Source organism: Furipterus horrens, unplaced genomic scaffold, assembly GCF_987537825.1.
Source record: "Furipterus horrens unplaced genomic scaffold, mFurHor1.1.pri manual_scaffold_7, whole genome shotgun sequence".
Classification (NCBI taxonomy): Eukaryota; Metazoa; Chordata; class Mammalia; order Chiroptera; family Furipteridae; genus Furipterus; species Furipterus horrens.
In genome coordinates this window covers 20,145,601-20,173,408 of record NW_028327177.1, presented here as the reverse complement: position 1 = coordinate 20,173,408, position 27,808 = coordinate 20,145,601, and the positions used below count along the sequence as shown (strand labels likewise).

Genomic DNA, 27,808 nt, shown 5'->3' with positions numbered 1-27,808 from the left:
ATAAGGGCACTAATCCCATTATGAGGGCTCCACCTTCATGACCTAATGACCTCCTACTACCATTACGTTGGGCATTAACTTGCAATATATGAGTTTTGGGGGGACACAGTCAGCTACAATAATTAGGAAAAAAATATTTGAACTTTTTAGAATTTGTACTTAGAAAATTATAATACATTTCTTCCTAGTTTTTCTCTTTACACTTTCTAGATTAGGAAATATTTGTAGTAAAAGAGCTGTATTAAGACTGCACCAGTGGAGGTAAACCTGACCTAAATCCTTTGCATCCTACTGAAAACAGCCACCTTCATTGATAGCATATCATGGTGCCTTTATTTCAAATTAAATGATGATTACTAAATGTTGGTACAGGCTACATGGAAATGTAAATTATGCCTTTTCCTGGTTAAAAAAATAAATGGCAGAGTTTAATCCTTACTTGTTCAGAGTGAATTAGGAGTGATAACAGGGGATAAGGGAAATGGAACTCAAAATTCTTTTCAGACTTTCACCTCTGACCCCGTGAAAGTGGAACTGACAGACTTGACATCTGCAGTAATTCCACTAGATCTTGTGCATGTGCTAAGTGGGCTGTAGATCTTTTCTTGTGCATATAGTGAGAGTGGCGTATAATTGTATCAGTGATTGGCATATGAAGCCAGATAAATTCTATTTACCAACCTCTTAAATGTCCTTGTTTTGAGCAATATTATAAAAAATGATCAGTGTAAGAAAAGAATTCTGATATTTATTGATAACTTCAAATAAAGTGGTATGTATCAGGGAGTGAAATGCTAAAGCTTTTCTCTAAACAAACTGAACTGAAGAAGAGTAGCTATTATTTTCTACATCCAGACACTCCATACAAACTTGAGGACACTGGAGGAAGTCATGAGCCTGATTGTTGTCGTATTTTAAAGAAGGAATAAAGAGTTAGACAGCTCCTTTTTGGTGAAGAAGAAAACACTTAATCACATGGTTTATGGCAAATGTAGATACACCTTAATGAGAATATTCTCTCTCTGGTTCTGTCCAAAAAGGAGATGAAATCCTTGGTCAGAAGTAATGTTCAAAAAAAGAAAAAGAAAACATGATGACAAATCTTAAAGCCAACAGTATCTGTTCTTTGATTGCTTATAAGCCATTATTTGAGTAACTTTTGTTAGAGAGAATAATCAAGGCAAAGGTTTTGATCAAATAGTATGAACCTTGGAGTTTTTAGACTTAACTATATAAAGCAACATGAATCATATCGTAGGTAATAATTATTATATTGTTATCTTAAGTAAAGCACCTATAAAGTACCAAGTGTTTTATATATTACATATATTATATCTAACCCCCATAGCATCCATGCAGGTAGTAGTATTATTCCCATTTTATGTATGTGGAGCCTGAGATGCAGAGAAGTGAAGTAATAATAAATTGTATACCGCCTTAATAGCAGTCTATCCTCTGGGTACAGGGGCTGGTAGTAGTTATTTTATTTACACACATGCTCAATAACAGGAGTTGAAATCAAATATCTGTAACCACTACCCAAATAAAAGGCCATTGAAACACCATATCAAAGTCGTAATGAAAGACTTCTCTTGTTTTGTGTTCAGGTGGGAGAGGCCTAAAGCTTGAGGTATGGAATAATAGTCGGCCGGTGCACCTTGAAGAGATACTCGAGTACAATGAGGAGACACCGGGGTATATGGGTGCCAGCTGGGTAGATTCAGCTTCCTATATTTGGCCCATGGAGCAAGACACATTTGCTGCACGCTTCAGGGGATTTTTGGTGGCTCCAGATTCTGATGTTTATAGATTCTACATCAAAGGTGATGACCGTTATGCGATTTATTTCAGCCAGACTGGACTTCCAGAAGATAAGGTAGGGGAGAAAAGGATAACCTTTGATATTATTAAAACAATATGATAACCTTTATATATAATGTATGTAATTTATTCTAAACCCAAACCAGTCAATAGATTAAATAATTTTTCAGACACATTTTTTCCGGTGGTTGGATTCTTGACTATTTAAACACTTGTGATATGAATTATAAAGTTGTCATAGAATATCTGTCACCTAAAAGAAAATACTCTCCCATATCTAAATTTTCTCTTCCATGGGAAAAAACACATATGTTTTCTTTGCAATTGAATTTTTTTATTATCAGGGAATTATAACTACAACAGAGGAAATTTGCAAAAGAAAATATTCTGCTATTATACTTTGCGTCAGACATTGAAATGAAAGTCTATCATTTCTTGATATCTCTATTTTGTTTTTTATATAAATAGGATCATACATCCAATTTCATAGTACTCTTTTGTCACATATTAGTATGTTGACAATAAATAATTTGTATAACACCATCTTAATAGTATGATATTTTATGAGTTTACTACACTTAGGTCATTCTTTCCATACTGGTAAATTTCTTACTTCTGATCTTCTATGACCATAAATAATACTTTACCAAATATCTGAGTTTATTAAATTATTCTGTATTTTAGATTATTTCCTTAAGACAATTTCATAAATATTAAACTAATAGGTCAAAACAAAAGAACATTTTATGACTTGATATATATTGAAAGATTCCCTCTCAAACTGGAAGCATGAGTTTAAATTGCTACCTGTGATAAATGAATTCCAATTTCATCACAGCTTGTCAGCATGCTTCCTCCAAAAATGGTATAGTCAAGGCTAATGGGGACCCACAGTCTTCTCATTCTAGTACACAGACCCAATTAGTGACCTTTTGGCACCTATCAGACCTACTTTTAATGATATCATTTGGATTAAATCCCTTGAATATCTCTACAAACCAAAAGAATATTTTATTTAACAGTAAAAACCGTCCTTCTGCTACATGCCTTTCTAATTTCTCTTGCAGTTTTAATTGTGGAAGAGCTGTGTCTGTTCAGTACGTTTGGTATAGAGGTGCTGATGTTAGTTAGGGTGGAAGGGATGAAGTGAGCTTTGATAACTGTTAAAATTTCATTAATCATGGATAACAGACCTTAGAAGAAAAATATGAAGTAGCCTCACAGTTTTCGATTCATAAAAGTTCCGAGACTAACAGAAAAATAAGTAAGTGCTAAAAATGTTTATTAATACTTCTTCTCTCCCTCTCTGTCTCTCCTTCTCTCCCTCCCTGCTCCCTTCTCCCTCTCCTTTTGGCATAAGATAAGGATCGCATATCATTCTTCCAATGCCAACAGTTATTTTGCCAGTCCAACACAAAGATCTGGTGACATTCATCTTCAGAAAGGAAAAGAGTAAGGTTTTTATTTTTTAATTATTGTGTAACATTTAAAAATTATAAGTTTATGTCTACATATATTTTCAATTTATTTTTATTAGTGGAAGTCATATTAGTTTTTTGGCTTAATTTATAATTTATTTGTCTCTGTAATTTTAATAAACTTTGTTTTTATATCTTCAAGAATACTGGCATTCAGCTAATCAGGGACATTTGACATTTAAATTATCTCTGTTGCTGAAATTATAACTTCGTGAAATATACTTAATCTTGTTTTTAGTTTTTTTACTAAGATTTTTTAGTCAGTCCAGCCATCTAATTTCTCTGCTTCCATAGAAATATGAGCTCTTAAATATTGCTAGGGAAAAATCACAAAACCACATGGATTTGTGCTGCAATTAATACATATTTGTTATTCACTCATGTATTCCAGACCCTGGGCCAGGTACTGAAAATTTAATACAAAGGATATTAAAATACACTCTCTCTCATTAAGAAGTACATCATTTAGTGCTGAAAGGTAAAATGCAGAGAAAAAATTAAGGTACCATTCAAATAACAGATAATTTATTTCAAAAAAAATAATTCAAGCTTCCTAGAAAACAGGGAGATAAAAGACATATATTTAAAATAGCCAAGTTACATGAATAACATCAAGAGATTCATTGAGACCATTTTCCATTTATCTTATATCTGTTAGGATTTGCTGCATGGAAAACAATTCCCCAAACTTTAGTTGCTTAAAGCATCCCAGTTTTGTGATTGGCTGGGCAGTTCTTTTGGTGCTGGCTGCTTTAGTTGGTGATCGATGGCACAAGATGGCCTCTCCTACATATCTGGAGTCTCATGTGGCATGGTTGGAGTTAGTTATCTGGGATGTCTTACTCCACGTAGTCTCTAATCTTCCGGGAGGTTAGCCCAGTCTTGTCACATTGATAAATGGGTTTCCAGCAGTAAAGAGGGCAATTCCGAATGCACACATGCTTTTCAAGAGTCTGATCATGTCACATTTACTAGGATCCTATTGCCCAAAACAAATGGCCAAACCTAGATTCCAGATGAAAAAACAGATTTCACTTCTTGATGGCAGGATTAAAAAACTTTTTTACAATATCACCCTTCTAGATAATTAATGAGGTTTTGCTCATAGGTAACACCATGAATATCTGACGGAGTTGGACAGAGAGGGTTGGGACCAACGGTCCCTGGGAGCAACCACACAGTGTTCTCACTGCCGTCCTGACCACAGGGTCATGGGGAAAGCCTTCTATTCTTTTCCTCCTCCTCCTTCTGCCTTTACTTCTTTTATATACTTACCTCTTTTTAACCAAGATTACTGGGCCAACTCAGGGTAAACGGAGCGCCTAATTAATCCCTACTGGAATTCAGTGTCAATTCACCTTCAGGTCTTGCCTTGGCCTTAGAAAATGAGTTCAATTTACCTGTTTGGCCGGAACACAGAGACTGCATGAAAGCGACTCGTTGTACATCTGCTGCTTGGTAGCTGTGCTCCTGCATACTAGCTTGGAATTTACACACTGTGCTTAGAATGATGGCTTTGAATTCTGGTTTATTGCACAGTGGTCCCTGAGGTCTTTTCAAAGGTAGCTCATGTGTCTAGTTCATTCTACTCAGATGATATAGCCCCATCTCTAAGCGCATGTCTCTTTATCTACCCTGTTCTACTTTGAATCCTACCTCAGTTGCTAATTTTAAATAATCTTTAAATTTTTTTAAATTCTCTTAGTCTCTCCTATTCATATGAATGAGGGAAAAATAATATGTATTTTATAGGATTTTGTGAAGATTCAATATAATGTCTGTAAAGTGTTCAGACTAGTCTCTAGCACATGGAAAGTGCCTAATATTTTTAAGCTGCCAGGTTAAGATACAGAATTTACTGGTTCTTCTTTGAGTCCTGCTCCATGGTGTTGCCCACCTTGATTTGGTAGAGCTGGCAACAGGGTCTCAGGGCAGCCAAGAGCCTCATGCAATCCTCCAATATCAGTTCTGTGAGGAGGGTGACCCAGAGCCCCATCTAGACAGGTGAGCAGTGGTAAGTGCCCCTTATTCAGTCTTTCATGAACGGTGGACACTCATTCTCCATATAAGAGTATCTGCCGAATGATTGAGGGAATTAGAGGAACTCCCAGCTGTCCTCTCCGAAGATGGGAGCGATGGTAACTTTGATAGAGATTCAAGCAGGAAAACAACAGCTTTGCCCTCCCCTGTAACAGCTGGGCAGTGAATGCCTTATCCTGGGTAGTCAGTTGGATGATGCGTGGGGGTTCTCAGCAATCAAGAATTCTAAATATTGGGCTGGCCAAAAAGTTCATATGGTTTTTCCGTGAAATAAAAGACACATTTTTTAAAGTTTCACCAATAACTATTGATTTAGATATTTTGACTCTGTTGGCTGTCTCTCTTGTGGTTGATTGTTCTCAATTAATGTCTCAAATTGATGGCTATCAACTTCAACTGGTCAACCCAGTCATGGAGCATCATCCAGTGAGTCATCTCCAGAATGAAACTTTGCAAATCATTTTTGACATGTTTGATCAGTCATCGCTCCTTCTCCATACATTGCACAAATCTTTCTTTTTGCATTTTAGTTGCGTTTTTACCTTTCTTGAAATAATTAAGCATAATATGCCAGAAATGTTTTGTATTTTCTTCCATCTTCAGTATTAAAATGGCTGCACAAAAATTCACTAATTGTGATTTTTTTTTAATGCACGCTGATATGACAGCTGTCACAATACAATCTAACAAAATTATTCTGAAAGAAGTTAAAGACAACTAAGTGCTACTAGAGGCAGCTTACAAAAAAACAAACAAACAAACAAAAATGAATGAACTTTTTGGTCAATCCAATATATTGTGTGAATCCCATCCAGCTTGTCAATCTAATCAGTAACAGATTCCTGAGGCAATGTTTTATTTCCCAAGTTACGAACAGAGCCAACATTCAAGAGATATGAAAGTAGGAACTGTCATCCCATACAACAACTTAGATATAAAATATATATATCTGTGCGTCTGCCAGCCATTTTCTTACACTAAAATACTTAATCTCTGCATGTCCTCTGTGCTTTATGCCAGGATGTTTGTATTATAAGCTAAAATGTAATTTTGTTTTAAGCTCCTCTAGGATAGGATATAGTATCTTTTTCGATAAACATGTATTGATGAAACAATGAATTTGTTATGAATGGGAACAGCGCTTTACTAATGCAGGTATCTTACATAATTCATTTTATTTTAGCAAACTACTATGAAACCTGTGATATTTTAATATTTAAAATCCGAGATACTATAATATAAATCAATAGGCAGATGTTTCATATTGTGTTGAAATTGTATTCATTAAAAAAAGAATTAATGGCCTGCTGTGGAAAGCAAGTTATATTTATTAGTTACTCTATTTTCCAGATATTACATTGAAATCTTGCTTCAGGAGTATAGACTAAGTGCTTTTGTTGACGTTGGGCTGTACCAGCATAGAAATGTCTATACTGAACAACAAACTGAAGACGCAGTAAACGAAGAACAAGTTATTCAATCCCAGTCAACAGCTGTCCAGGAAGTACAGGTTTGCCATGATTATAGCTCCATTGTCTAGAAAGAAAATGTTCAAAGATAGGAGCTCTACTTAGTTATTCATTTTACTAGGTAAGATACTGTTTTGGGGAAAAGCAGGCATGGAAAATTACTGAAATGTGGCTTAGAGTATCTGTATGATAGATACAGCCTCTTTAGAGGCTGTTACTTGATGAAACTTAAATTTTTAAATATTTTATCCTTTGCAATTAAGTAGAGCAATAAAGAGGTATTGCATTACTGAATTATGATTTCTTTAGATTTTTTCTATATGGTAAAGATAATTTTGTAAATTGCAAAATAGGTTATAACCTTGGAAAACTGGGAAATGACTAATGCAACTAAGGAAGTTCAGAGGATCATGGTAACCAGCCCATGTATAGAAGCAAATTCATGCTCCCTTTACCAATATAGGTTAATTTACAACATGGAGAAAACTGGTAAGTGATAAGTAATAAGGGAGATTTTATTTCTCTTCATGTATACAGTATTCCCTCATTTATTGTGGGTATTACATTCTAGACCCCCCTGCACACAATAGGTGAAAATCTGCGAAGTAGAAACCTTACACTTATTTTAGTATTTATCTATATTTTAAGGCTTTATAAACCCTTCCCACACACTTACAAACCGTTCCCAGTCCCTTATTAACCTTTCTCACTCCCTTATTAACCTTTTCCACACTTTTATAAACACTACTTATGTTCTTAAACATATTCTACACTCTTAAACCTATGTAACTTTAACAACATACATATATAGTACCACAAAATCCCACGATATGGTGAAAAATCCGCAATAAATAATTAAAATATTTTTAAAAATCCCGTGATACAGTGAGGCTGCGATAAGTGAACTGCAATATAGAGAGGGACTACTGTACATATAATTATAGAGAGGTATATGCTGTGGTCAAATTCAGTTTTAATACTATGCTAGACAAAGCAGAAAAATAGAAAGAAAAAATCTTCAGATTGGGATAGAAAATGGCATCAATAAAAACATTAAAAAACAAAAAACATGGCACATACTATCATTTTCTTCTATAAGATCATAACAAATGTATATCTAAATGCACACAGGATTTTATATATCTGTGACTCACAGGTGTAAGATAACAGGAATTAAATTAATCATTTCAGAGAAGTAAAACATTGCTTTCGATCTCTCAAATTAAGTGATAGGCCCACGAGACACTAATTATCTGTTAAAAAAACATTATATTTCTATATCGTACAGTAAGTCCTGAAAAAATTAATGTTGCTCTTTCAGTTAATAGTTTCATTCAGTAAATACTGATGGATATTTACTGCTTGCCAAATATAATGCTTATTGCTATGGGGATATTAAGACAATAAAATATGAGCTCAAGAGACCATAATCCAATTATGTGGTCGATATTACTGAATTTGAATCAATTTCAGAACACAATTTCATTAAGTGGTATATTGTACAGACCATGAGTACTTAAAAAAAATCAACTCTAAGACATCATTGTCGGTAATACAGAAAGATTCCAACTCCTCTTTTTTTTTCTTTCTAAATTCATGCAAGTCTTGCTACCTGCTGACGCTTCTGACTTCCTGCTGCAGTCAGCCTTAAATGACCTCTGGTCTTTAAAACCGGATACAGTTCAAGTAACAAGAATACAAAATCCTCAGAGTTATGTTTACATGATAACCTTCATATCAACTAGAGGTAAGCATGTATTTCATTTTGCATGTCTCTTAAGCTTTTTCTAGGAAACCAATTTGTATCCTGTGCAACCCCACTGAAAAAGGTAAAAACACCATAAAATGACAGAGGAAAAAAATTGGATTCACAGCCTCAACCAATTTTAGAAACAATAGAAATTAAATGGTTATTTTTGTTCCATTGCAATTTAAATTGCCATTGTATTTCAAGGAATGTACAACTCTAATGCATGGGCAATAATACACTATGTATACTATACACTACCAATATAAATAGTCCTTTATAAATTAGCAAAATTGGTGAAGATTTTAAGTCTGGAAATGAAATTTAGGTAAATCAGTATTGCTTCAGAGACCCTAGTCTGGCCAGATTTTGTAGGATGAAAGCATTCTGTGGTCAAATCTACATTGGAAACAGTGCTTACCATGGCTTGTCCATGAAGATTAACTGAGTTTATTAGGATATTAAAATCTCTGAGGAACCCTGCAGTGAGAAACAAACAAATAATACAAACAAAAAGGCCCAGTTCATCTGTGTTTAATGCAACATTTCCAAAATTACCTGATCTTTCTATGCTTTTTTTTTTTTTTTTTTTTTTAAGTAATAGCTGTTAATGTATTGTTTCAGATTATCAAGTCTTATAGCCAATTCTAGCAACCAGTTTGGGTATTTGAGATACCTAGCTCATGAATTAGGTCCCTGAAAATGTGTGTTTACTCTTCTTTGGGCAATCATTATTTCCCAATTCACTTAAGTAAGATTTACTTCAATGTTTGTCTCATATTACAAAATTGTTAATTTGATTGTTGGGTGGAGAGTGAAAAACTGTGTGTAACATGAATTGAAGTTCTAAAAATTCCCCCCAAATTAGATTGTCAAAAGACTATATAAATAAAAATATGGTTATCCTTGTTCTCACATGAAGTTACTTATGATAAGAGAAATTTTAGGGCTTCAGCAAAGACCTAAAGTAACATGGTACCAAAATCATAACTGGACAAATTCTAGGACTTTACCTGACAGAGGAGATCAATGAAATTCTACTAGTAAAGCATCCTCCAAAACTAAACAGACAATCACCAAGGTATGGAAGCAGCCCTATCAGTAGATGAGTGGTTAAAACAACTATGGGACATTTGTACAATGGAATACTACTCAGGCATAAAAAATAAAATTTTACCCTTTGAGACAGCATGGATGGACCTGGAGAATATCATGCTAAGCAAAATAAGCCAGTCAGAGAAAGACAAATACTCTATGATTTCACTCATATGTGGAACCTAATGAACAAACTGAACTAACAAGGAAAATGGGGACAGACTCATAGATGGAGAGCAGGATGACAGCTGGTGAGGGGGAGGTTAGGGGGTGGAGGGATTGAATAAGAAGGAAAAAGGACTCATGGACAACAGTGTGGTGATTGCTTTGGGGGAGAGAGGTCGTCGTCGTCAGCAGCCGTCCGTCTCTCGAGACGATGGTGTAGCTTCTTAAGAGTCTATCTGCACCGCCGAGAATGGCTGTGCAGTCCGACTCGGGAGTGACACGGTATCTGTCTCCTCCCGTGTTGAATCAACATCTTGTGATGACGCTGGAGTGTCCTCTCCAGTGAAGCGAAGCTACAGAGCCTGGGCAGGGTAATATGGAGGGTCTGCTGTTGCCCATGCAGCAGACCCCCCCTCTCTTCGCAGCTGAAGGATCCAAGGGAAAGACGGAGTCAATACAGTTTGGCTTCAGGTGCGACGCAGGAGTTGCCGGTGTTGACTACAACGTCAGACCGCCTTAGGGACTCCGGCTCCGGATTTTCTGTCGGGGTTTACTCCCTTAGCCTTTCCCCTGAAGAGGTATGCCGCAAGGCAGCGGAGGTTTTTTGGAATCAGAGTTTTCCTTCTCTGATGTGCCCTGACTGGAAGATCGAACCAGCGACACTTAGCTCGCAGGCTGACGCTCAATCCACTGAGCCAAATCAGCCAGGGGCGGGGGGAGAGAGGTATCAGGGGGTTAAATGGCCATAGAAAAATACAATAAAAATGTTTTAAAAAATAAAATTAAGATATTAAAAACTAAAAAAAAAACCAAAAAACAAAGTAGCAATAGACATCTGAGGACAAGGCCTTAATTCTCTCTAAGTAAGGTGATATTAAGAGGCTTCACAGGCCTGGGACTGTTCCTTGAAATTCAGCTTTGTACCTTATTCATGTCCAAAAAAAAAAAAAAAAAAAAAAAAATTGCACTATCCCTGACTTGCCCTTCACACTGAGGTAGTGGTCCTAGCACAAAACTCAAAGAATATTTGGAATATACTACTGCCCATTGATCTTTACATCATGGTCCCTATACCTCCTTTTGTTTATCTTCTAATACTTCCTTGTAAGCCATAGAAACAGAACCTTAAAGGAACAGTGTTCTATCTGCTGTTTTCCTATTTCTGCTGTGCATAAATCTGCTCAATTTTAAGGATCTACATCTTCCCTATTCATTCTTGTTTTGTGATAATGCAACTCCAAATTAAACCAATTTTGTTAAATTTGAGTTATACTATGAATATATTGATATTTTTAAAATTAACATCTTAAAATTCTGTTTGGTACTTCATTGCAGGAGACTTTGATCTGCTTGGTTATGAAGTATTTGGAGGATATAATGTCACACTGGATATTACAGAACAAACGAAAGGAAAACCCAGTTTGGACACATTTACACTGAATTGGGATGGGGTCACTTCTAAGCCTCTTACTGTGTGGCCATCAGTAGCTGAAGTATGCTGTTAATTTTTAAACAGAAAACCATTTAAACATCACTTTTCTATTAAAAAAAAAAAAACACTTTAAATAGTAGTAACACTCGCCTAATTGGGATGATGGATCGGCGCCAACCCATAGTGAGCAGAGAAGGGAGGAAATGTCACAGAGACAGGAAATAAAAAGCAGTTTCTTAGATCTGTGCCAACAGGGTCTGATGTATCTCCATATGGGGCAGCTGTTCCTAAAGAAACAATTTTATTGTGAGTTACTGAATTTTGACAACTCCCTGTACAATGAGTTTAACTTAATATTTGTTTGATGATTAAAGATCATCTGTCATTCCAAGTCCTTACTTCTGAACGTCATTTATTTATATCTGTGCTTTGCCAAAGAAATAGATGTAGAAATTATAGGATATCTCATGAATGTCTATCAATTCCTGTATACCTGGAATTATTTATTATTTTTAAATAGTCATAAATATAGGCTTTCAACATCTGTATCTCTTCTTCTGAAAAACAGACTGTATCAGATTATATGTTTTTTTTCCAGTTAATTTTGATTTAATTTGGAAAACTATTCATTTGAAGTCTGTTTGATTGGGTGCTAATTTATTTAGGTTTACCTCATTGTTCTCTTTAAAAAAAAACTGTTAAACAAATATACCTACCTTAGTAATAACTAACTAAGGAAGCTAATGTTAGCTAGTTGGATGTTACTATTGTCATTCTAAATTTAAAAACTATTGAAAGTTATAGGACACTAAAATTATCACATATTAATTATTTAGGAAATGATCTCTTAATTATAGCTAAAGTATGGGAATTATTATATGAATATGTTATAACAAATTAGTAGAATTGTAACCAATATTGTTGTAACCAATTAGTAACTCGTCATGAAAAAAGAAGTTGCTAAAGTTCATATTTGTTAATTTAGTTTCAGGCTGCAGTGGAAGAAATGGTTAGTGCTAAGTGTCCACCGCAAATTGCAAATTTTGAAGAAGGATTTATTGTGAAATACTTCAGAGATTATGAAACTGATTTTAACCTGGTATGGAATGTTTAGTGAACTATGAAACTGACCAAATAATAATTCATATAAATGTTCGAAATTTTGTCATTTCACTTTTTTTAACTAATTTTTGAACAAACTACAAGTATAATTTTTGATAAGGTCTGTTCTAACATCTCTTTGCATTATAAAATGATTCATTTGTGAAAGCAGTATTTTCACTACAAATGAATTTTTTTGATCCATAGAAAGTAGAAAAATATAAGATCTACTGGGTCTTTCGTTTGTTTTCTTCAGTTGGATACAGTATGAGAATAAAATTTGTAGTAGGGTGTTACATAGTAAATCACTTCCCTTGCTCTTTGATATCACTCTCTGCTCAATTAGTTCATGCCTAGTGATTATTTATTTCTCGGTGAGATATAAAGATTTTTCATTGATACACAGCAAAGAAAATTTAAAATATACTACTTTCCTAATTCTTATTTTGAGGACTCAAGGAAGGCAGATAGGCACTATTTCTAAGTGAATATCATCAAAATAAGAAATATGCTAGTTATTCAATTCAGATCAATACCCTGGAAATAAATGAGTCCTTAAAATATATCTCATGTGATGCCTATATGAAGAGGTTTATTAGTGAAATAAAAGGGGGAAATCCACTTAATGGGCTACCTTTTCCACTTAATTTAGCAAATCTACATGTTTCTGGGTTCTCTTATCCTGAATGTAGTACTTGCAGCCAAGGGAATTGCACAAGTAAATGTGCATTGTACTTCTTTCCTTCTTCATTTCCCGTCACATCACAGCGTGCTTTTTGATCCACCTTACCTTGACAATTTGCATTTCGTAACACCTGCTTCTCTGCCTGTATTTTACCCTGTTCTGAAGCCCTTTGCCCCCCTTTTCCTTTTAAATAACTCCTTTTTATCTTCAAAGACAACTCACGTGCCACTTTCTCTTAGTCATTTTTCTTGATGCTTTTATTTGAGTTAGATGCCTCCCTTCAGCCTCTGTTTTATAATACTTGGTTCCTTTGTTCCAAATGGGTAGGCTTTTGTGTTCAGATGTAGTGTTCATCACTTGAACCCCAAAGATTAAACAAAAAACATCCACAAACAAATAAAAACCTGGCACACAGTGAACTCTTGTGTGAACATTTGTGGAAGGAAGGATTAAATGTCATTAAGGAATTCATAATAATGGGGGAAGATAGGATTTGGGAAATACAGCTACACGGGATTGTGTTATTATAGATCCAAATGAATGATACAGGGTGAGAGCTTTAGAATTTCAAAGAGAGAAAACATTTCAAATTACAGTAGTTTGGGAAGCAAAGAGATCCGAGGCAGAACTTGAAGGACTTGGGTGGAGATGTTGGGGAATAAAGCAGGACAATAAATCATGTTTTCATTTGAAATATTACTGTTTCTGCAGGAAAATATTAATAGAGGGCAAAAGACAGCCGAAACGGATGCATACTGTGGTCGTTATGCCCTGAAAAACCCAGCTGTTCTTTTTGACTCAGCAGATGTTAAACCAAACAAACTACCATATGGAGATATTTTATTATTTCCTTATAATCAGGTAAGCTCAACAAAATGATATGCTAATTAAATTTGTGAAATCCCTTGGTAATAAAATTTCATGAAATTTTAAGACAAGGAGGAGTGCTTGTCATGTGAAATCATGTCACAATGGACAGGCACTGTGGTTCAGTTTCTGGGTGCCTGGGATTTTCTCTTCTGGTGATACTGAAAAAAAAAATTAATCAAAAGAATATACAGTACCATGCACATGCATTCTGCTTTACTTCATAATTTCAAAAAAATTATTTGCACACTAATTTAAATACTAAAACAATTAAATATGTATATTTTTAATATTCCCTTATTAATTAAGAAGAAACAAAAATGGATAGTTGTAATAGAGTGATCTCAAGTATCTAATCAGAGAAAAGTGAAAAGAAATTCTGAGAAGAGGAAATGGCAATTTTAGGATAGGTATTTAAGACTAATAATCATAGATTTACCCTTTCTCTTGTTTTAAAGTTCTCAAGTTGTAGCACGTGTTCTGAAGCTGGAAGTTCTAAATGTATTTCGTATTCTTAAGGTGTGGCAGACCATTAAAACTGGTATATAGTCACTATTTTACAATGACATCTTCATCTCTAAATGCTCAGCTGCATTCACATCTCAATCTACCTAAAAATTTCTCTCTCTTCCCTCTCTATGTGTAATGGACTTTTAAATCCACTGAGGAGTTCAGTTAGAGCTGGACCTAATTCTTAGGTAGCATAGCAACTCTAAGGAGTGAATTATTTCCATTTTTTAAGGAAACCATGTCTAAAAAGACATTGAATTAATCATTCATTATAAAGTCATTTCAACTCCACTTCTTCTATAAAATCTTCCCCAAAACTTCTGCACCTAATAGGCTGAAATCATTTTTTTATTCCTAGGTGTTCTGATACATTTTGTTTGGAAAATGCTCAAGAGGTTTTTTGTTTGTTTGTTTGTTTGCTTTTGTTTTTCGATTGAAATGAGTTAATTTGAATTTTTGCAAAGTAATTTAATAGAAAGACATTGTTTCTGATTTTTTTCATATTTTCTATGTAGTTATGTTTAGCATACAAAGGATTCCTGGAAAATTATATTGGCCTAAAATTTCAATACCAAGACAGAAACAAGATTACTAGAAGCACTGATATACAATTTACATATACATTTGCTTATGGAAACAAGTAAGTTACTCTATCAATTTGAAAACTTAACTTATACTAGAGTGTATAAACTATGAAGATAAAACAAACCCATTTCTTGTTTTTTGTTTGTTTGTTTGTTGTTTTTGATAAATTGTGTATACTACGGTCTAACTGCAACTTTCTTGCTCTCTACACAAAGCTTCCTCACAGAAATAGTTGTACCAAAAGTAAATCTATCGAGAAAAAAATAAAACCTAGTAGTGTCATCATCACTTATGACCATTTAAGAGGCAAAACAATGGTAAACTGTTAAGTATACCAAATTTTCTAAGTAGTAGTTTTTAAAACCTCAGAGTCATATAATTAATAGACTTCTACTGAGAGTCCCTGAGTGCTTTCATTATTTTAAAGGGCACTTTAACTTGATGTAGCACTGCATATAATTTTCTAAAACTGAGTTTGCAAACAGTGAAAGAAATGAGAATAAAAACATGCCCAAACTGCACAGTTAATAAGTACAGTAGTAGCTGTAAAGATGTGAAGATTATTCTTAAACTTTGCTTAGTTATTTGGATGGCAGCGTTTATCTTTCTGTTGTAAACTATCATAGTAGAATTGCTTAACTATAATTCGTGGGATTCTAATGCAGTTAGTATTTCATGGAAAACCTGAATCTTAATCTAAAGTACCCACTTAAAAGGTACTGTGCTATACACAACTCAGCAGCAACTTTTTGTCTCTGCTTAGAACAGTAGAGAATGCAACTCCAGTGAGCTTTTTTGGAAATAATATCAAGGCTCAGTTTTGCTTCTTAGTATTGGACTGAGTTTACTTCTCTTTTCCTGACATTTTCTGCTAACATAGTTTACTTCATTTTTGTGTCTTATTTTATGTGCTCCACACCAGCATGCATGCTCCTTAGTTTTCTTACCTATTGCTATAGAATACTTTACATTCTTGTGGCTACTTCCAAGGCTGCAAATAAAAGATAATCTATATTTGGATGCAACATTAGATCCTTTACTGCCCATGTAAGTTTCTGTTGTCTGCTCTCCCTTGTTATGGCTGCTTTTATAACTCATAAAGCATACTTGATGGTCTTCTTGTGGGAAAAAAACAAAAACAAAACTTTTTGCTCTTTAAGATTTTAATGCTTTTCCCAGTGTGTTTACAGCAAACATTACAACTTATCGATATACCTAATTAATATATCATATTTCAGCTGGATATACACTTGCATAGACCTTCTGGACCTCATACAAACCAAGTACACTGGCACTAATTTTTCCCTTCAGAGGATTAGTTTACAGAAAGCATCAAAATCACAGTCCTTCTATGTGGATACAGTATACATTGGACAGACACCTACAATTTCAATATGGGATGGTATGTTGTATCATTTCATATCTATGTAAGCTATCTAAATCTATTGTATGTAAAATCTTACCATGAAAATAATTTTTATTATATAGTTTAAATAGAAACAATGACTCTAAATATTTATGAGTTATTATTTTATCATGATAATATTATTTAATCATTTTTTAAGGAATAAGGCTAGCTGATTAAGAATAAGTGCATCCTTAGTGTAAACTGTCCTTATAGCAAATATTGGTTTTGTAGTCCTGGGTTCTGTTTACAGACATATAAACTGGGGCAAGCATTTTCATTTTGCTAAGTTTGATTTTTTGATAAACAACTAACAATAGAGAGAGCTATTTCTAAAAGGCTACAACTGACATTGTTGATGTTGGTGTTGATAGTGACATTGACATCTGTTTCATAAGATTGGGCTGAATCTTCCCATGGACTTGACAGCAATCATTAGTAATGTGACAAATGAAAACTTTATTTCTGATAGTCTTAGTATTGTTTTTCTAAGTATCTCAGTAGACTCATATGTATAAGCTATGATAATAAAATAATTAAAGTTAAACTGATTTTTTTAAAATCAACCTAACTCCAAACAGTCAGTCACCTTAAAAAGCAACTATCACCATTTTTCAGAGTTTTTCAAGTGCAAGGCAATGATCCAACTGCTAAAAAAATTAAATGTTAATACTTTAGAGTCACTCCCTTTGAATTTGCTAACATCAAATCTGTATTATAATTGGTGGAACACATGTGTAAGACAGCTGAATTGTGCAGGGACAGGTGTAGTTTCTTAAATAACATTGATTTAGCACCTACACTGTGGCAGGCACTGTATCCAGTACTAATAATGAACAAAGAACAGACAATCCTGTCTCTGCCCTCTTGGAGCACATGTGCCAGTGAGCAGGCTGGACCAGAGCAGAGCTAACTGGGCCACAGAAAGCTACACAGAACCCAAACTGTGGTGACTTTTCAGTAACAATTTAAACAATTTTTTGTTTGTTTGTTTCACCTGATGAAGCTCATAGGTCTACAGACTTGAGCTTTATAGTATAGAAGTGAAAGTTTACCAAGCACCACAAACTATTTGCCTTAAGATCTACTAAAACTTGATTTTAAACAGCTTAGTCCATGACACGTGGATATTACTTAAAGGTAATTTTCTTTGTTAGCAGCAGAAGCTATGCAATTTTACTTCTCATTTACTTTATGTTCTTTAGAAATGCCAAGGAGAAGACTCCCAGCATTAACAAATAAAGGAATATTTTTAAAGCACTTTCAGGTGAATCAGACCAAAATTAATGGATCAAGTGTGACCAATCAATATTCTGTCACCATGACTTCATATAATTGCAGTTACGATATACCCCTGATAACTGTGAGCTTTGGGCAGGTAAGCCTAGCATTTTACAAGTTACTATTTATTGTCAATGTATGAAGCATTAGTTTCAATCTAACAAACTTCCTTTTTAATCTTCCCAAATACGTGACATGCAGATTAAATATCTTTTAACAGGACAAGACAATTATTCTAAGGACAAATGAAGACCTAGAGGGTTGTTGAATTTGAGCATGAAAATTCACTGTAAACATTAAAAATCTTCAAAAATATGTCTATGGGAAAAAACAAGAGGAAACATCCATATGAAACTGTCAGACTTAAGTAGTCACCTCTGTTTATTTAAAAGAAAAAATTGTGGGCTCTTCCACAAACATTATTTATTGAAAGAAAATTTTAGATTCTGTATTTTTAAAAATCATTTCTGTTATAAGCAGCATTTAATTTTTGTTGGTATCAAAATTGACACAGGGAAGAAATAGACAACTTTCCCTAATTCCAAAAGGATCTGAACAATTTTTTTGTATGGCTTGAGTTGTTTAAAATAAGTATTAAATATTACGATATGATGAGATTTTTTAAATTAATGTCTTACAAAAATATGTGTTAATATAATTCCCTGCAACAAATCAAAACCAAAATAAGCTTAAGATTAAGGATTAAACAATGATTAAATATTATAGCAGGGTCTCATAAAGAATGTTTTGCTAAGTAAAAAATTTTGTGATCACTAGGACTGAAAAACTAAGTATTTCATGCAAATTGCCTTTACTTTGTTCTGGCTCAATGTTTTAATTTAGGTATCTTCAAGCTGAGTGTCTTGTAAATATTTCTCAGTCTTTTTCCCTTAGCTCTATAACAAAATGTAGTAACTAACTTAGGGTTTTGTGTTGTCAAAGCACTTATGTCAACAGTCTCCCAGTTTTCAAAATTTCTCATTAAAATTGGTAATTGTATTATCTAGCTTTGGCTAACTCAAAGGTAACTTGTAGAATATGGTGTTTATATTTTCATACATTTTTAAAAAATTCAAACTAAAGATACTTGCAGTAATGTGCACATATATTAAATGTCTAGATCAATGAATTGTTTTAAAAACTGTAACCTGGAGTTAATTATAGATTCATAGGCAGTTGTAAGAAATAATGCAGAAATATTTCTATACCCTTCACCTATTTTTCCCCAATGGCAACATCTTGTGTAGTGTAGCATAATTGCACAACCAGGAATTTGACATTGATACAAACTACTAACCCTGTTCAGTTCTACATGCTTTCATTGTGTGTATGTGTGTAGTTCTATACAATTTTATCACATGTGTAGATTCATCTGACCACCACAGAGCAATTCCATCACAAGGATCCCTCTTGCTGACCTTTCACAGCCACAGCCACCTCCCTTCCTCCTGCACTCCCTTATATCCAATAATCACTAATCCATCTCCATAATTTTGTCATTTCAACAATGTTATGTAGATAGAATCAGACTTCACATAATCATACCTATATGTACCTTTTGAGATCAGCTTTTCTCACTCAGCATAATCCCCTGAGATCACTCCAAGTTGCTGTGTATATCAGTAGTTGGTGATTTTGATGGCCGAGTAGTGTTTAACCATGTACTCATTGAAGGACACTTCAGTTGTTTTCAGTTTCTGGCTATTATCAACAAAACTGCTATGAATATTCGCCTCTAGGTTTTCATGTAACAAATTTTGATTTTTCCAGATTAATTGCTACATATAGTTTTGTAAGAAACTACCTAGTGTATTCTTTTCCAAAGTGACTATATCATTTTACGTGTCCATCAGCACTGTATGAGTGATCCACTTTCTGCACACAATTGCTAGCATTGGCATTAACACCATATATGTTTTTTGATTTAGCCATTCTGTTAGGGTTTGCACTGATAACTCATTCTGGTTTTAATTTCCATTCCCTAATGGCTAAGGATTTTGCATATCCATATATTCTCTTCTGTGAAATGTTTTTTCTCTTTTGCTCATTTTCTAATTGAACAGTTTTCTTATTTTGAGTTTTTAAAGCTCTTTATATATTCTAGATACAAGTCCTTTGTATATATGTGTAGTTCTGTATAATTTTGTCACCTCTGTAGGTTCATCTGACCACAGCTATGTCTTTGTAAATACTTTCTCCTAGTTGGTACCTTGCCTTTTCTTCTTAATAAGCCATTTCATAAAGCGACAGTCTTTAATCTTGATGAGATCTAAATTTATCAAATTTTCCCTTTATGAATGTTGCTTTTAGCTTCAATGCTAAGCATTTTTTGCTTAACCCAAAGTCCCTGAATATTTTTATATTTCTTTCTGAAAATTCTATAGCTGTCCATTTTGCATTTAAGGCCATGATCCATTTTGAGTTAACATTTGTATAAGGTGTGAAGTTTTAGGTGGAGGTTAATCCGTTTGATGTGGCTCCAGAGGCTCCAGAACCATTTATTGAAAACACTATCCTTCATCCATTTGATCACTTTTGCACTTTTGTCAAAAATCAGTTGGGTATATTCATGTGGGTCTACCTCTGATTTCTCTGTTCTGTTCCGTTGCTCCATGTGTCATCCTTCCACCAATACCGACATCAATCTCTTGAAAACTGTAGCTATCTAGGGGGGACCCCAATAAATCTGGAATTTATTTATAAAAAATTGTTTTTATTCTTACATATTTAAACTTTAGCCACCTGCAAAGTGCTCTCCATTTGATGCAATACACCTATCAAGACATTTTTTTCTACTGCTCAAAACAGGTTTTGAACTCATCAATTTGGATGCCTTTTAGTGCTTCTGCTATTTTTTGTTTCACCTCTTCCACATCCACATTGGCAAAATGTTTGCCTTTCAAGACTTTTTTCATCTGGGGAAACAAAAAGACGCTCGGGCAGAGATCAGGTGAATAGAGAGGGTGGGGCATGGGGGTCATGCCATTTTACACCAAAAACTGCTCAACACTCAGTGTGGTGTGACCTGTGTGCTTGTAAATCACTCATCATGAAATGGGCAAACCTATTAAAAGAGTTGTCAAAAAAATTCACTGAAACTGAACACAGCCTCTCACAACTATCTCAACTAGTACACTGATACAGATAGGTTTCTAGAACAGTCATCCAGCAAGGGATGCCTTACTACAAGGGGCCCACCCTCCAGAAGATAATTCTGTTTTCTGGGGTACCCACCTCATATGTGTCTTAACATTGGGTACAGTGACTCCTCTCTATTCTTCTAGTAAAATATTGTTTTAAGCTATACTAGGTCCTGTGTCTTTTCATATAAATTTTGGAGTAAGCTTGTTTATGTCTACAAAAGTCTTGCTGATATGTGGATAAGAATTTCATTAAACCTAGATTGTTTTGGAGAGAAATAACACCTTTATTATAGTGAGTCTTCCAATCCATGAACACTATGTGTCTTTCCATTTATTTAGGTCTTTCTTGCTTTCTTTTATCAACATTTTTAGGTCTTCTTTGATTACTTTTATCATGATTTTTTAATTTTCAAGTCAGATTCAATACCTGTTTTGTTGGATTGATACAAAAGTATTTTATTTTCTTTGAAGCAATTGTAAATGGTCTTGTGTTGTTAATTTTGGTTTCCACATGCTTATTATTTGTATAGAGAAGTGTGTTGATTCTACCTCCTGCAACCTTGCTAAACTCCATGAATTTTAGAAAATAAGTACTCTCAGGTAATCACTACTCAGATCAAGATAAAGAAGTCATTAGCACCAAGAGACTTCCTTGTGCCTTCCCTTTGTCATTAGATTACTTACATTTCACACCTAGATAACTACTATTTTGACTTCTGCTTATTTGTAATCGTATCAATGAGTAATACAATATGTACTCTTCTGCACCTAGTTTATTTTATTTGATATGGTGAGATTCATGTGCTGCATGTAACTTTAGATTTTTTATTTTTTTTGCTTTACTGTGTTCCGTGGTGTAAATATACCACAATTTATTCATTTTATTGATGAACTTTCATATTATTTTCAGTTTGGGGCTATTGTGAATAAAGCTGTTATAGACATTCTCTCATGTTTCTTGATACTTAAGTTTACTCATTTCTATGGACATTTAAATTCTACAAGATTAACTGATAACTGTGAGGAATCAGAAGCAGGAAAATATGATTTTCACTATTTGAGTTACAATCTATGAATTTTTATAGCCTGTGTTTCTTTTGTCAGTTGATTGGCTCTCAACATTAGCCAGGTATTTCCCAAGTCTGGCTCATTCATTGTACTGATCATATTGTTAGTTAAGTTTTCAATTCCCCATATACATTTTTCCTAAAAGTTTTTAGGTTTTTGATAGCCAATGCTGCATCTCAGGTTTCTTTGCCTCCCCACAGAGATAGCACTATACCTTGAATAGAAAGCCGCTCAATAAATATTTGTCCCTTGAGTGATGGAGGATACACTCTGAATTAATGAGGAATTACTGTGGTTTCAGCTAATTGCTGCACAGATGACAGTTGACTTTGGCCTCATTATTGCAGTTATATAGATATGGTCTGTGTTGATTTATGTGACTCTCCTTAATGTTCTGAAGAATCCTGAATATATGAGGCTCATTTATGTCATGTCACAGGATTATACCATGGTGAAAGAGAAATCGTCTTAGCTGTTGCCATGTTTAATCATTTTATCAATATTTATTTTGGGAAATTAGATCATCACGAATGAGACAGAGAATGAGTCTGTTTACAGAGGAAATAATTGGCCAGGGGAATCAAGGATTCGTATTCAAAGAATTCAAGCAGCATCTTCACCTCTGAGTGGCAGCTTTGACATTCAAGCTCATGGACAGATTCTCAAAGGTATACAAAAAAAGTCCAGAACATGTGTCGATTGGACAATGCTAACCTAGACTAACACAATAAACATCTTGGTATACTTCTTTCTAATATTATTTCTCTACATAATTTTCATAATTTACTAATGTAAAGGTAAATGATCCTGAACAAATTACATTTTCACATTTTATTCATATAACTAGGTATACCAGGTTATAGTCTCAGAAATTTGTTTCTCTTTTGTATCCATGGCTCATAGGTTGCCTATAAAGTTAATTTACAGTGATCCCTCACTTATCGCGGGTATTACGTTCTAGACCCCCCCCCCCCCCATGATAGGTGAAAATCCTTCGTGGAGGAACCTTACATTTATTTTAGTATTTACTGTACAGTACCGCAAAATCCCACAATACAGCGAAAAATCTGCGATAAATAATTAAATATAATATTTTTAAAATTCCGCTATACAGTGGGGCCACAATAAGTGAACCATGATATAGAGAGGGACTACTGTATATCAAAAATAAAGTATTTGCATGAAGGCTATAATCTGAGGTGCATTACTCATGTAATTTTTATTTGAAGGGGGACAGCTCATTTATGAGTGATAACACATAGCCCACCCTTTCTGTACTTTAAGGATAAAACCAGTCTGTGACTTTCTGACCCCCTCTGTGAGTGCAGGCCTCCCCGCCACGGTGTCCGCAGAGGAACTGCGGTTTGCTCTGCAGAGTCTGGAAGGCGTGGGGCAAGTCTCCGTTACACGAGAGGGCACCTGTGCTGGATACTCGTGGAGCATCAAGTGGAGAAGCAGATGTGGAAAGCAGAATCTCCTACAGGTTCCCTTATTTGGCCTGGTTTCTGTTTTCCTCTGTTGGATGCATGCTTATTTGCACCCTGCCTCAGTCTAAAAAGAATTGGAGACTGTGTATAGATTTTTAATTTTATTTTTATTGCTTACGCTGCCACAGTTCCTGTTTTTTCTCGCTTTCCCTACCTCCCCCCAGCCCCACCTTCTCCCCTCCCAAGTACCAACTATAGACTAAAGAAAGGAAATTGAGAAGATTGCTCTAAATGAAGTTGACCAGATGTTCTCTGTCCTAAAGAACAGCTGTTGGTATTTTATTTCCTACCCCTGTGGGACAAGCCCAGGAATATGTGTCAAAGACTCTTGACAGGGGCAGAGGAGCCAGGACAGGGCCAGTCTCAGAACTTAATCCACAGGCACTTTAAGGGGGCTGGGCAGGCTGAATCAGCCTCACTGCCTGTAATTCTACCACCGTCCCTGAGAGCTGTGTTCTGGGGCCCTGGAGGTTTCTGCGGCTGTAAGGATGACCTTTTCAACTTCCTAAGGTAGTCAGTCACACCTTAAGTTCTCATCTTCTGTCATTGGATTCATTTGCATGTGGAAGAGGGCAGAGGAGGGGAGTCAGGCAGGCTGAGTATGTGAAGGAGGGAAATCTAGAGGAGACTCTGGAGTGATGGTCAAACCTGAAAAAGGTGATGCTTTCTATCATGATGAGCGTGTAAGGAAACAGTCTCCCTCAGGCTCTGTCAGTAAGAAAGTCAATTAGCATGACCTTTACGGAGGATAATTTAGTAGTTATCTGAGTCTAGATACCTATGATTCAGCACTCTTTCCTATACATAACTCTTTTTACTAGAATAATGATACAAATATTAAATGATGTAGGCACGAAGTTAGTTGCTGCAGCTTTATTTGTAATCATGAGAACCTAGAAACCTAAATCCCAGTTAATAGAATAGTAGCTGTGAAAATGATACTTTCTGAATACAAGCACCATATATAGACCCACATATGTCCATGACATAAGGTGGAAAAAAACACAAAGCTCTACTTATGAAATCATTTTGGAAAGAAGAGGAAGAGGAGTTTGAGAGGGAAAGGAAACAAACAAGAAAATAGTAATAAACACAGAATACCGTGTGCCACACATAGGCTGTATGGATGTCATACAGATGTGGGGGTATTTAAGAAAACACATACACATGGCCTGGAAAAGGAATTAGAAAATTCTGCAACTGAGATAGCCCTTGCCATGACCTTAGCAGATTTTTCCTTGGGTAGATTATGCTCATTTTTGAAGAGGCTCCTTTTCTAATAAATGTGACTTGAATGGGTTTTTTTTGTTTTTTTATCCTTTATCTTTTATTCACTCTCAACCATTCTTAAATTAAAAAAAAAAAACTTAATGTGGTTATCATAGCTTTCTATTAAAATAATTTTGTTTAAAAATAGGTTAATGATTCTAACATTATTGGAGAAAAGGCTAATATGACAGTGACAAAGGTAAAGGAAGGTGGCTTATTCAGACAACGTGTACTTGGAGACCTCCTTCGTACGCCCAGCCAACAGCCACAGGTATTTTTGAAACTTTTCACCTGATGTTTAACATAATTTTAAATGTATAACTAGTTTGTAGTACATTAAAGACCTGGTAAAACAGGAGAGGTGACATCTTTATTTTCATGTGAATGTTAGTGTTAACAGTTGATCAACTCATAATATTATGTTATGATCTTTGGGAAAATTATATTCCTTATGATAAAAGAATAGATTTTTAAGTTGTACTACAGCCAGTTACAATTTGAAAATATATCCTTTCACTTAATCTTTACAGAAGCTCTATGAAGTAATTTTTAATGCCACTGCTTTAATGATGAGGACATTAGTGTGTAAGGAGTTTAGGTGACTTTCCTGAGAGTAAGATTTCTTTTCCTTCAGGGCACTCAAAATCAGGGCATCATATGCATTTCCTTTTTATAATTATTGTCTATGGTCCTAGGCAACCACCTGTCTCACCGCCAGTAGGATATAAATTTGGTACATTGGGGATGTCACTTGTTTTTTCAATGCTGTGTCCCAATATTATAACATTTACAACTGTGCCTGGTGCAGAGTGGTCACATTTGCTGAATGAATGAATGAATGAATGAATGAAGTGTCAAAGCAGGAAAAGTTCAAGTAGGGAGACTAATTTTTATAAACAAGCAAGGAAGCAAACAACATTACATTATTCATTCTAAATTCTATGCATATGCTTCAGAACCATGTTACTTCTTCACCTGTATTCTTTATCTATGTGTTTTTTATTTGAAGGTTGAAGTCTATGTCAATGGAATTCCTGCTAAATGTTCAGGTGACTGTGGGTTTACATGGGATCCCATGATTACTCCTGTGGTCGAGGCCACTAGCCCTTCCCAAGGTAACCTTGTGCTCTTTAACTTGGTTATGGGATAGAAGACAACTAGCGAAAATGTGAATTCTGACAATGATGTTTTATATGCTAGTGTCACTGGCTAAGACAAGCAAACAGTTCTACATAGTGGGGGAAAATGTACCAGATTGGAAAGCTGTGAAAAGATCATTAAAGACTTATTTTTGAAAAACAAAAACTGTTAAAGTTGAACTCACTAGTCTTCAATTTCACATTAGAATCATTCTCTACGATTTTAGTCTGATATGGAGGCATTTTTCTTAAACTGTACTACCTAAAGTGTTGATTGAAATCTTTCATCAAATAAGACCAGTTCTAGGAGATTTAGTACTAAAAGGCTAGTAATGAGACAGCTGCTAGTTAGTAAAAGAAAATAATTAGGTCCTGGATTTGAGAATAAAAGAGAAATTATTGCCAAGAAGTCAGTCTAGGAGGACACATTATACCATGTCTTCATAATATATGATTGCTTTAAAAAGTGTGGTTATGCTTTGTGTCTGAACTCCTGAGGATCGAGATAAACATGAGGACTAAGGAGTCTAAGGAGTGGCTTTTTTCAGTCAGAAAAATAGCTCATTTGTTATAATCACATGTTAAGTCTCCGTGGTTAGTAGGAAAATTCACCCTGACAAATTAGCCAGTATTTGTAGTCCCTGTTAAAACAAAGAAGGCAGCAAGAGAGCAAAATTAATTGTTAGAGAAGGGGCAATATGATTTTGCCAAACATGCTAAGGTTTTAACACCAAAGAAATTGTAGCTAAAGATAACTGCATAAGATGTTTGCAAGTATTTTAAGGTAGATATTTTAATAATTTTTAACCCTTGCTTTTTAGTATAAGGTCAATACTCCCAATTTTATCTGTGACAATAGCACCTGGGGTTACACCATTGCCTCCATTATAATCTAATCCTCCTTTTGACAGTCCTAAAACAATTGAAGTATAATTATAGATCAGAAAATAAAACTGTAAATTTTAAAAATAGCACACTTTATGATGAAAGAATATAATCTTCAGAATTTTTTCTAAAGTAATGATATTAACTTTGGGTTAATTCATGTTACAGGGGCCAAAACTTTCAAAAATAAGGATTTGATTAACTTTAATTTGGTTATAGTTCTTTGATATCTTTACTTTTTGCGTCTATCTTTATATTTTGTAATGAGTTTTCAATTTTATATACACTTTCTGAAAACATTATTTCTTACTCAAAATAATTAACGATGTGAATGAATTGCTTTGTGCCACATTTTGTTAAATTTAAAAATCATAAAAAGAAATATAAATAATGCTGTTAAAACACCCATATTTTCTTCATTGAAGCTTAACAGCTGTAAACATTTTGTTGTGTTTACTTTAAATCATCAGTTTAAGAAAGAAAATATTATTGTAAGAGCTAAAGCATCCTCCTTAAGTGCTGTTGCTATTCCTAGGCACCTATAAACCTCCCCAGAGGATGTCACAGTAATTAATTTTGTGTGTATTCTTTCATGTCATTTTTAATCCCTTTTGTATATAGCACACAGTAATTTTACCAGTTTATATGTTTATGAATGATAAGTTACAGCATAAATATAATTTTTATCTTACTTTTAACATTCAGCATTCATTTTGAGAAATATGTATATGGTTTTATACATATCAAATTTAATGCTTTAAAATATTCCACAAAAATACCAATTTACTTGTTTCTCTATTGATAGACATTTAGATTGCTTACAGTTCTTGTAAGCAATTTTGAGCTTTGCTGTACTCCTACAAATCTATTGCATTCATGCTAGATAGAGCTTCTTTAGGGGGGATATGTCCACACGTGCTGTATAATTGGGTATATGTGTACACAGTTTATTAGATGACCAAATTGCTCTCCAAAGAGGCTGTACTTCTAGCGTGTATGAAAGTACCACATCTCCTACATATTTACCAATACCTGGTATTATTAGCTTCCTAATAACTTGGGTCAATCTGATATGCAGAAGAAGTTATTATTTTAATAACCAATTAGTAATGTATATGAACAACTTCTTGTATGTT

At 34.5% G+C, this 27,808-nt stretch overlaps 1 protein-coding gene across 1 annotated transcript in view; it reads left to right on the top strand.

Annotated features, from left to right (window-relative positions):
- The window catches only part of PKHD1L1 (PKHD1 like 1), a 141,379-nt gene that overhangs the window by 25,136 nt on the left and 88,435 nt on the right, over positions 1-27,808 (top strand). The window contains exons 13-27 of the mRNA XM_090283443.1: positions 1,608-1,876; positions 3,182-3,273; positions 6,690-6,849; positions 7,162-7,297; positions 8,412-8,555; positions 11,151-11,308; positions 12,233-12,346; positions 13,745-13,894; positions 14,926-15,050; positions 16,234-16,397; positions 17,606-17,778; positions 22,413-22,560; positions 23,221-23,375; positions 24,797-24,919; positions 25,658-25,763. Coding sequence (XP_090139569.1) covers positions 1,608-1,876; positions 3,182-3,273; positions 6,690-6,849; positions 7,162-7,297; positions 8,412-8,555; positions 11,151-11,308; positions 12,233-12,346; positions 13,745-13,894; positions 14,926-15,050; positions 16,234-16,397; positions 17,606-17,778; positions 22,413-22,560; positions 23,221-23,375; positions 24,797-24,919; positions 25,658-25,763 — 2,217 coding nt within the window. The remainder of the gene's footprint in view (positions 1-1,607; positions 1,877-3,181; positions 3,274-6,689; positions 6,850-7,161; positions 7,298-8,411; positions 8,556-11,150; positions 11,309-12,232; positions 12,347-13,744; positions 13,895-14,925; positions 15,051-16,233; positions 16,398-17,605; positions 17,779-22,412; positions 22,561-23,220; positions 23,376-24,796; positions 24,920-25,657; positions 25,764-27,808) is intronic.